Genomic DNA, 11,747 nt, shown 5'->3' with positions numbered 1-11,747 from the left:
TATGTATGTATATGTACATATAAGCATCGCTTTAGCATTCGTGTTTCGAGCTTCGGGCGTAGACCGGTTCTCTGGAGGTGTCGTTCATTTTCTAACTTCAGCGGAAATAATGACGTCATGAATGAAGAGTAGATGGCAAATAGGTGATACATCGAAGTGATATGGGATTGTTTGTGTTGAAATTTTGATTTCCAATGTGACTGATTTTTCAAACAAACGTGTTAATTTACGTGGATTTTATTAACGATCTATACATTTTATTTTCAACTGTAAATTTTTCATGAAGGTAAGAAAATTGTTACAGTTAATGCATTGTATCGTGAGTAGGAATTCTGCCTTATATTGTACGCTATCTTCACCATTACTTAAAACTGCTTTCGTACAGTGAGAGTTCTTGCAATATGTATCTAACATAAACAAATGTAACCGCCAGTACCGCCACTGACTCACTCTCACTCTATCCATCTATTTCACGCCGAGGCAGAATTCCTGGTATAGACCCTCCCTTGCATTCTGGCCAGATTCGGCCCCGAACTGTGGCCAGAACACAAAGCAGTAGTGTATCTCATACTAAATATTTTCTATGTGTGAATCTTTTGTGAATAATCAGACCTGACGCACCCTGATTTTTTCAAATATTTATATCTTCTAATCAAAGTTATATCGTCTAGTCGCTTTCGTTTTATAGATAAGTAAGTGGAAAGGTGGAATTTTATTCTATTAGTATTACATATTAAATAAATGTCACAAATATAATGATAATAAAAAAATAATTGATAAGAAAAAAGGTTAATTTGATAAATTATCTGTACTATATTATAAGAGCACAGGTAATGTTGTATTATACTATTATTAATTATGTATTTGTGTATTATTATTCTGGTTTACAGAATTAATTTATTTGAAATAACAAAAATGTCTGATCACTTTGGTCCAATAACTTTGAAATGGGATCCCAAGAATTTGGAGATCCGTACCATGTCTGTAGAAAAAACATTGGAACCCTTGGTTCTACAAGTTACTACGCTTGTAAATACAAAGGGTCCTAGCAAGAAAAAGAAAGGAAAATCAAAAAGAGCTAGTGCTTTAGTTGGAACTGTTGAGAAAGCAACTAGCAATTTTATTGAGAAAGGTGAACAAATAGCTTATGAAAATCCTGACATTACTGCAGAAATGTTAAGTGCTGTTGAGGAAGTAAAAAAGACAGGTGCTGCAATGAGCATTGCTGCTAGGTACTATATTTGTTTTATATTTTCCTAGTATATACAGAGAATGTTAATTAAATTTTAACGTTATTGTTAATTAATTACAGAGAGTTTTCTGAAGATCCCTGTTCTTCTTTAAAAAGAGGGAACATGGTTCGTGCAGCAAGGAACTTGTTATCTGCAGTAACACGTTTGCTTATTTTAGCAGACATGGTTGATGTGCATTTGTTGCTGAAATCACTTCATGTGGTAGAAGATGATTTAAAAAAATTGAAAAATGCATCTTCACAAGGAGAATTATTAGAAAACATAAAACAATTTGGAAGAAATGCATCAGAACTTATGAATCAAGCTGCAAAACGTCAGCAAGAGTTAAAAGATCCTCAATTAAGAGATGACTTAGCTGCAGCAAGAGCTGTTCTTAAAAAGCATTCTACTATGCTTCTTACTGCCTCCAAAGTTTATGTTCGACATCCGGAACTAGCTGCAGCAAAAGCAAACCGTGATTATGTTTTGAAGCAAGTATGTGAAGCTGTAAATACCATTAATGACGTAGCACAAGGAAAGACTCCAGTTGATAGCCAACATCCTTATGAAGGACCTGGAGAATTAGCTGCTGCATTAGATGATTTTGATGAAAGAATGGTAATGTCTCCACTTGCATATAATGAAGTACGTACAAGACCTAGTCTTGAGGAAAGGTTGGAAAGTATCATCAGTGGTGCTGCATTGATGGCGGATTCTTCATGCACTCGAGATGAACGCAGAGAACGCATTGTTGCAGAATGTAATGCAGTTAGGCAAGCACTTCAGGATTTGTTGAGTGAATATATGAATAATGTAAGTACTTTGTGGATTTTTGTACTTCCATGACTAAAACATATACTTCGTATGTATATAAGTTATGTATACATACAATAACACATATTTAACACATTAACGCCAGCGCGGCCCATCGGCGGGTCGCACGTATCTATTCCGTAAGGCGCCGTGCCCCATCGGTGGGTCACGCGTGTCTGTCCTGAGGGACGGCGATGGGTCACACATGTATTTCACAAAATGGGTAGTAACCCAGCGCCGCCTCACGAAGCAGATAGTGAATTCGGGCGCCGTCCCACGGAGAAAACCATGAATATCGGCACCGGCGTCAACGTGTTAAATAAATTTTAATAATTGCAGCGATGTAGAGAAATTTAATATTATATTTACTTTATATAATTTATTTTAGTTTGTATCTTACTCTGTAACATATAGCATTTAAACGTACAATACGTAATGATACATTCGTTATATGATGCATTTATAAGTAAATATATACAAAAACAAATATATTCAGAAACACATTTAAAACACATAAATAAATATATTATTATTTATCACAATTGATTTATGTATGATTGGTATGTTCATTTTACTCATTTGTTTTTTATTTTTGATGACTGCAGTTACAGCTTGCTCGGGGTGGGAAACGGGTAAATATGAAAATCTTGTGTTTTCTTATTATTCTTGCGTATAATTTACAAATTAAGCAAGAAGTTTTTATGTTATTAAAATATTGTACTTTTCTACACATGATTTATATATTATTTAACAATAAGCACTAATCAAATAATTTTTAATAACTCAATATACATTTTGCAGTTATCCTCTAAATTGCACAATTGTATATATTATGTAGATATATAAAATACAAGAAAAGCACCAAATGTAATATAATTATATATTCATAGAAATTAAATAAATAAAATAGTGTAGACAAATAGTTTATAGTTCAGACATAACTTAAGATTTGCAATGTAAAATTAAATAGATATAAAATTATTTTTAAATTGATTTTAACTGTATACACATATATTTTTTATTTACAAGATTCTTTTCACAATGAAGCAAATCATTGCTTTCTTTATATCATAATACAATGTACTATGGTATATTATTATACTATATTATTTTTTTATGTTTGCTTATGTACATAGCTTCTTTTGAGAAAGATTTATTTTCATTAAATTAAATAGAAGTATAATTTTCATAACTAGTATGTTAATTTGTAAGATATATGTATATATATATTAAAATACTTGCATTGAAAAAATACATCTTCTAAATAATAAAATAAAATAATCTCTTAGCTAATCATCATTTATCCTTTTAACAATTATTAAAAAAAGTGTTCTATCTTACACTTTAATGCTATTAGTAAAGAAATAGCTTAGATCTTACTTGAATGCTCATAAAACATTTATTTTTATTGTTTATATTTTTAATTGTACATGTATTTTAACAGATGGGTGTCAAGGAACAATCCGAAGGTTTAGAGAGAGCAATTGATCATATGTGCAGAAAAACTCGCGATCTTCGTAGACAATTACGAAAAGCCGTAGTAGATCATGTATCTGATAGTTTTTTGGAAACAAGTGTACCTTTATTGGTCCTCATTGAAGCTGCAAGAAATGGTCGTGATAAAGAAGTGGAAGAATATGCACTTGTTTTTACAGAGCATGCCAATAAGCTAGTTGAGGTATATTATTAAACTATATATATCTAAAATATTAATTTTATTATAATAACTTTAATATGATATTGACTATTCAGGTTGCCAATTTAGTATGTAGTATGTCCGGAAACGAAGATGGTGTAAAAATGGTTCGATATGCAGCAGCACAAATTGGGAACCTGTGTCCACAAGTAATCAATGCAGCCCGTGTTCTTGCAGCTCGTAATCGATCTAAAGTAGCGTTAGATAACATGGAAGTATTTCGGCAAGCATGGGAGAATCAAGTAAGAGTATTAACAGAAGCTGTCGATGATATTACTACCATTGATGATTTCTTAGCTGTATCTGAAAATCATATCTTGGAAGACGTAAATAAATGTGTATTAGCATTACAAGAAGGTGATGCTGATACTTTAGATAGAACCGCGGGTGCAATCCGTGGACGATCTGCCAGAGTGTGTAACGTTGTTCAAGCAGAAATGGATAATTATGAGCCTTGTATCTATACGAAACGAGTTTTAGAAGCCGTGAAAGTTTTAAGGGAACAAGTTATGCCAAAATTTGCACAGAGAGTAGAAGTCGCGGTAGATGCATTGGGTAGTAATCCTGCTAAAGATGTGGATGAAAATGATTTTATAGATGCTTCGAGATTGGTTTATGACGGTGTTCGTGAAATTAGACGCGCCGTATTGATGAACAGAGTAAGAAAATGCAGTATAAACTTCTAGTTTGTATCTTTATTACTATATTCGCTTTATTTATATATGCTATATTTTAGGCGGATGAGGATTTGGATCCAGAAGACGTGGAACTTGATGAACATTATACATTAGAAACTCGTAGTAAATCGAGTGCTCAAACTGGTGAACATGGTGTTGATGAATATCCAGAAATTAGCGGAATTACTACGGCTCGTGAAGCTATGCGTAAAATGCCAGAAGAAGATAAACAAAAAATCTTACAGCAAGTAGAATACTTCAAGAGTGAGAAACTAAAGTTCGATAAAGAAGTTGCCAAGTGGGACGATGCAGGGAACGATATTATTGTTCTTGCAAAGCACATGTGTATGATCATGATGGAAATGACTGATTTCACTAGAGGTCGTGGACCGTTAAAGACAACTATGGATGTTATCAACGCTGCAAAGAAAATTTCTGAAGCCGGGACTAAATTAGATAAATTAACGAGACAAATAGCAGATCAGTGTCCAGAAAGTTCTACTAAAAAAGATCTGTTAGCATACTTACAACGCATAGCATTATATTGTCATCAAATGAATATTACAAGCAAAGTTAAAGCAGACGTACAAAATATTAGTGGAGAATTAATTGTATCTGGACTTGATAGTGCAACTTCTCTCATTCAGGCAGCTAAAAATCTAATGAATGCAGTTGTACTAACTGTTAAGGCTTCGTATGTTGCTTCAACCAAATATCCTCGACAATCTACAGTAACTGTAAGTACCTTTCACACATTAAAATTACTTCCTTGATTTCTGTATTTTACGTTCTAAACAAGTGAATTACATATATACGATTCATATATTTAATTAATATTAATGTTAAAACTTTCTTACTGACTAACTATTGGATTTTGTAGTATGTAAGTATCTATGTAACAAATATATATTTACTGTTTTAAACATCGGAGAAACTATAATTATTATCTTCCTTATACATTCGTAATTGATATTTGTTCTGTTTATACAGTCTCCAATTGTTGTATGGAAAATGAAAGCACCAGAAAAGAAACCATTGGTACGTCCTGAAAGACCAGAAGAAGTCAGGGCAAAAGTACGTAAAGGTTCACAGAAAAAGGTGCAAAACCCGATACATGCACTTTCCGAATTTCAGAGTCCTACAGAAAGCGTTTAAGATCTTATGTGTAAGTAATTTAATAAAGATAGAGTCTAGTATACAGCATCACCTTTAAAATATTGTATGAATAAAATATTTTATTTTCTACTAAGTATAAAATTAAAACACAGAATCTATGTTTATTGTTAATTTATTGTCATGAAGTACAGGGTGCTCCAGCAATCGTGGTATAACCGGACAGGAAGTAATTTCTCATATAAAAATAAATTAAAAGAACAGAATAAGATTCTTGCATGTAAGGCTACATTTTCAAGAAAAATGACCTAATTGTACTACCACTGTTGGAATATCTCGTATTTTTTTGCAAACGAAATTTACAATTTGAACATTTCTATAATATTTAATTGTACAATAAAATTTGTATTATTGATTAAGTATCAATTCTAGAGAAATGTTATCCTTTTTATCATTATTTATAAAAGATAAAAATTTACATTTTTTAATAAAATTTTATTAAGTGGTATTAAATGATGAGCGACGTATATATACTTACGTACATACATACATAAACTTATCAAAGATCTCATATTTTTGTTGTAATATCAGAAATTTGTATTGGACTGAAATTGGTAATTATTTTTCTGTTTTGTTAATATATAGATCACCCTATTCAACGATTTTATAACCAGCACACATTCTTATACATATCCAGCAATAAGGTCTCTAACAATAAAAAGATAAGGCTGTTATTTTAAGTAATGTTAATAACAATTACAGGCCTTGAATTTTTGCTACTATGTTACACGGAGGTCAGTTTCTTACTATAATGAATTTTTTGACAATAATATTGATAAATACTTTGCTATGATTTTACAAAAAGAAAAAAACAACTAAGATACAAATAATAATGTTAACATTCTTCCAAGTGGTAATTATATTAATAATTCCAAGTAATCAATATGAAAGTATAAGAATTCATTTATATAAATATATTTGATGTAACAAATTATATTTTTTCTATACATAAATCTTTTACTTATATAATTTAACTTTATATATCTGTCTTGCATACATGTTTTAATGTATTTTACGTTTTCCTAGAGAATTTGATTAAAAATTGGACTTTTTGTTATTCAATATCATATTCGTAATTAGGTGGAAGACGTGTTACTGTGTGTCAACAAAACTTGCATAAAAGCAATATAAATAAGACAGTATTGCATTGGAATAAAGAGACTGCAGATCAAAGTATTTAATGATTGTATATAAGTAAATATGATTATAATTATACATTTAAAAAAAATCTTCTTTATGATGATTTTATATTACCTATAGCATATAAGAAATAATTGTAAAAAAACTGATACCAATTTCATACTTTATATAATGAGTGAAATATTATATTCGAAAAACGATTGAAATTTATTACATTTACAAATTTTGTAGCAAATATTAAATTATGATTCTCTGGTTATTACAAAAATAACATGTTGTACGTGTGGCAAATACATAATAGAAATATATAATTGTGCTTAACATTATAATATGTATTGTTTTATTTATATTAGTATAGTTATTGTAGTAAATGTTGCATTGGAATATATTAAAGAGTTTGCAGAATATATGGAATAAAAACATTTCACATTTCATAGTTTTTAATGCAATATGTATTGGTATCAATTTTTTACTATTGTAAAACTGATACTAATTTATATAGAAATAATTGTAAGATTTAATTGTAGTTATATATATACTGATATGCTGCCAAATACAAGGTGATGCTTTTAACAAATGTTTCTTTTTTACTATTACTAATATTTTGTGCATTATATTCAGAAATAAATTGTTTATTCCATACAAAAAATTATAATAATCACTATTATAAATCAATAGGAAAGGACATCATAAATGCATTACATAAATTTATATTTTATATAATTCATTTATATACTAAATATTACAGAAATAATAATACAATACAGGAAATTGCAAATGCAAATGATTAATGGCAATGATATAATTATAATAATACACACTTGCTTAAACAATATAATTATTTTTATCTTAATCCGCTACACGTTACTTTTGTAGTGGCACTTAAAAAAAGATTTATTGCTACAAAAAGTTTATCTGTATTTTTTACATTTTAAATTTTTTGTTTTTTTTTTCGTTTTATACTAACATAAAATTGAAAAAAATATATATCCTGCACAACCACATAAATTAAATAAAAGCAAAATAGTATTTGTGCTTGTTGATCTAGATATTTAAGTTATTCATACTACTGAATAATAATTTTTTTTCATGACTTTTAAAGTATTTTTCATCGTACATAATATGAAACGGTTATAATCGCTCACTTCTTAAAATTTAAATTATCTTATTATTATTGGTATGAATATAATGAAACACCAAATAAATACAGGTACTATTGAAATAACTCATAAAAAACGTGATATTTATTTTCAGACATTATTTAAATTTGAGATAATTTAAGTGTTGGAAAACACGAAGTATTATGCAATAATATATTATATGATGTTCATATAGTTATATAGCATAACCAGATGAATTTTGTTATATTTTTCTACTGATAAAATACAGCTTTTATTGATATACATGACATGCTACTAAAAATGTTAATAATATGATTGATATAAACATTGCATGTCATTTGAATTGACACATATTTAATGACTACAAGATATATATTTATATGACTATTAGTAATGTTTCATACTTACATTTTTTTTTTTAATTTTATCGCAGAAAGTAAAATTATATAAACTAAATAGGTGCTTTTAATTGATATATTTTACCGATATTATTTAACAAATTGGTATAGAATTAAATATACATCAGATCCTGTTAAAGAAATAAGCTTAAATCTAGAAAACAGTCTCTTTTCATACTAAAATAAATTTAAAAGTTAAAAGAAATTGCTGTTTCATATGATTAATGCACCACTAAATTTGAATCTTTTAAATAAATCTATAAATATCTGTTTCTTCACTCTACTTTTAACTAAATATGTTATTATGTTTTTCATCTATTTTTTTTACTTTTATTTTTTTTATGAGGATCCATAAGTAGAAGAGACACATAGAAAAAGAATTAAAAGCAGAATAATGTGAAACATCATGAAATCAATGCAAGGTTCTTTAACTGTGAACAATCTATATGATAAATCTATTTAATTTGCTTCATAATCACAGTTGCTGCATTTATAGTAAAGTATGTTGTGACTAAAGTAATACAAATTTAGTTCATGCAATCTTATAAAATCCTGATGGTATGTATCTATCACAATGCAAAAAATATTAATAGAATTTGTACATAAATACGTGTATCCAAAGAGCACATATAAGTGGCGTGTATAATTAACATTATTAAAATATAATTTTATTCCTTAAAAGTTTCAATATTATAGAATTTATAAGGTGGTTCACAAAATGTAAACAGATAACACGGTAATGGAAAGGGTTGAAAAATTTATACTTGTACCATTTGTATCAGCTGAATTTTGGTTAACAATTGAAAATACAATCACCACTTATAGTATTTTTCAATAATATTACATTTCATATATATATCCTAGTCAGTTTCAAAATATTATATTTTATAGAAATTTTATTACTTAATTAAAGTAAGTAATACATCGACTCTCAACATTATAAAAGAGAGTCAGAAAAATTGTCCTTCACAGCCTGTGTAAGACTTTCACTTGAGATCTTCAAGTCTTTCAAGACATATGCTGATAGAGGACGAGAATTATGACATAGGTATTTTTAAATAAAAGAACTGACAATAAAAATAAAGATTAAAATTGTTCTCGTATAATTAGATGCGTTAAGTATTGTTTTATCAACGAAATATGTATTGGATGCAATACAATTTTTAATGCAACATTTTACTTACATCAGTCTTAACGACTTCAGTATATATTCTTAATTCATGTTGATGATTACAGAAGATGTATACCAGTATAAAATAAGTGTTACAAAAGGAACTCTTAGAAAAGTGTTTCATTCAGAAACGCATACTATAGTATATAAAAACTCTCAGATCAGAATAAAAGGAGTATTCTGAAAGTATTAAAAAAAAAAGGTAGTGTTCACTTGGATGCAACAATTCATTGTTGAATGTGTATACATATAACTTATGAAACTTCGTATATGTATTCTTTTCTTCCAACCAAATGTATAAATTATATAGACCACATTTGAATATATTTTTCTTCAGTTAAAAATAAAAACAATAAATTGGAAATTTTCATAACAAGTGATTTTGGCATGTCACGTTGTTCAATATATCGCCGAAAAATATATATGTAAAATTAAATGTTTATAATATTATGCAATATCTCACGACTATAAAAATTTGAATATATATTTTTCAATTTATGGTTATGCAACTGACTTCATTACTCGTAAATATCATATAACAGCATTATGTATTATCTGCTTTGATGATCATTATACCTTTGTACGTGAAGGGACAGTCATTTAACTTTTAATGCAATTCAGTTAATACAACTGTGTTACTGAAGTTGGTAAACATTAGCCATATATATAGCCTATGTTTTATTCAGTTAAACAAATGAATATATGGCTTCTATGATGATTCTGCAGTAACTTCTGGTGGTGTACTTACAGATGTTACTGCCGATTTGAATGCTGGAACAAATTCAGCTGCATTTGGATTCAATGTACTCTGAAAACAAATTACCTGTATGAAATTCTGTATATATAAAATATAGTATGATATTCTTTATCTCTACAGTATTCGTATGTAATTAATTTTTATTAAAAGATAAATTGAGATATACCTGCTTAGCAAGGTCATCATGCATTTTTAGATTGTTAAGTTGCTGACAAAGTTCCGCACCATTCTCAGGCATGCTAGTAGCAGTGGACCAAGCAATAGAATTTGTATTTCGTTCATGTTGTCTTTCTTCTTCCCACATTGCTTTTAAACATTCCTCTGTCAACTCTTCTTCCATTAATTGTTGGATCACCTATGATTTTTAATTACTATCATGTTATCAAAATCTTATAAAAAAGAGTTTCATGTCTGAATATTTCAATCATTATTGAAACAATAGTTACAAAACCTCTTTATCAAATTCTTCCTCATTTTCCATCCAAAGGTATTCAGAAAAATCGCTCTCTTCAGTTCCTTGTACATCGATTTCAGATTCAAAACTATTATCCATATAGGAAATAATCCCTGTTTCATTCCCATAATCGTTCCCCGAACGATTGTTTGGAATCTTCATTTTCATTCCAGATATGTGTTTAACAATACAGTGAATAATCTATAAAAATATCAATTTACTTCTTAATTTTTTATGAAGATTTCATATATATATATAGTTATATTTACATTTTTTTCATAAATAATTCTTCCATATTAGTTTTTAATAATGAATTATTTAAGTAATTTTATTAGCTATTATTAGCATTAGCACAATATTTAAGAATTATAAAATGTTTATGAGAGAGAAGCTTGAACTCTGTTACATGAACGAAGCTTGTGAACGAAATAAATATACAATAGCTTCGTTTACGCATATGGCAGCATCAACCACGAAATTACATTTTATATCATAGAAACTAATTAGTTCTTGCATTTACTTTAAATTTATTGTTGAACACGCTGACAACTAAAAATTTAGAGTTATGGTATTTACTGCATCGTAACGATCGGATATGGTAAAATATTGCTTGACAGATCTGTTACAAGGCGACCATTTTTAACTGTCTACTTTTAGTATCGACAAAGCAATATTTATTAATCTTTATTCATAATTATACCGCCTATCCGTTGTTATTACAGGAAGAGATGATAATTTCACAAATGTAAAGTATAGATGTACCTTTTAATGGTGTAGTTTCGAACAATTTGTGATAGAAAATACGATTTACGCAGTTCATGGATAAAATACGTGTCGTGCAACACAAATTAACCCTTGAAGTAAAACTGGGATAGTGCTGCCACCACATATAAAAGGAGCAATGTGCTTTGTGCTCCAAAACTTGATAAATATATATAATTTTCATAATTTAGTCCGATCTAAATGTTATAATGATTAAATATACTTAATCAGATCTTAAACCTTTTACTAATCTATGTTCTTACATTTTAGGTAATTTAGATGATTTATTATGATTTTATAATAAATTTCTAGCAGACAGACTAGATATAAGAGAATAATTTTATTTCATCAAC

At 28.5% G+C, this 11,747-nt stretch overlaps 2 protein-coding genes across 9 annotated transcripts; one reads left to right on the top strand and one right to left on the bottom strand.

The window, feature by feature from the left end:
• Positions 1 to 64: 64 nt before the first annotated feature.
• On the top strand, positions 65 to 7,308 carry LOC100648462 (catenin alpha). 7 transcript variants are annotated; one of them, XM_048412967.1, is made up of 10 exons: positions 65 to 286; positions 891 to 1,232; positions 1,313 to 2,045; positions 2,651 to 2,677; positions 3,490 to 3,723; positions 3,798 to 4,400; positions 4,478 to 5,155; positions 5,299 to 5,301; positions 5,409 to 5,583; positions 5,726 to 7,308. In XM_048412967.1, the coding sequence occupies exons 2-9, from the start codon at positions 916 to 918 to the stop codon at positions 5,571 to 5,573; spliced, it is 2,760 nt and encodes a 919-aa protein (XP_048268924.1). In that variant the 5' UTR covers positions 65 to 286; positions 891 to 915; the 3' UTR covers positions 5,574 to 5,583; positions 5,726 to 7,308. The 7 variants fall into 7 exon arrangements, with proteins under 7 accessions (XP_048268924.1, XP_048268922.1, XP_048268923.1 ...); XM_048412965.1 differs by having other exon boundaries at positions 5,721 to 7,308; XM_048412966.1 differs by having other exon boundaries at positions 66 to 286; positions 6,177 to 7,308.
• Positions 7,309 to 9,330: 2,022 nt separating this feature from the next.
• Positions 9,331 to 11,550, bottom strand: LOC100648577 (polyadenylate-binding protein-interacting protein 2). 2 transcript variants are annotated; one of them, XM_003401230.4, is made up of 4 exons: positions 11,395 to 11,550; positions 10,630 to 10,833; positions 10,345 to 10,533; positions 9,331 to 10,229 (listed from the first exon to the last, which is right to left on the bottom strand). In XM_003401230.4, the coding sequence occupies exons 2-4, from the start codon at positions 10,798 to 10,800 to the stop codon at positions 10,131 to 10,133; spliced, it is 459 nt and encodes a 152-aa protein (XP_003401278.1). In that variant the 5' UTR covers positions 10,801 to 10,833; positions 11,395 to 11,550; the 3' UTR covers positions 9,331 to 10,130. The 2 variants fall into 2 exon arrangements, with proteins under 2 accessions (XP_003401278.1, XP_003401279.1); XM_003401231.4 differs by lacking the exon at positions 11,395 to 11,550 and adding an exon at positions 11,153 to 11,294.
• Positions 11,551 to 11,747: the final 197 nt, after the last annotated feature.

This window comes from Bombus terrestris, chromosome 15, assembly GCF_910591885.1.
Source record: "Bombus terrestris chromosome 15, iyBomTerr1.2, whole genome shotgun sequence".
Taxonomy (NCBI): domain Eukaryota; kingdom Metazoa; phylum Arthropoda; class Insecta; order Hymenoptera; family Apidae; genus Bombus; species Bombus terrestris.
Note: the sequence above shows the minus strand (reverse complement) of the source record. Positions and strands in the feature narration are given on the sequence as shown.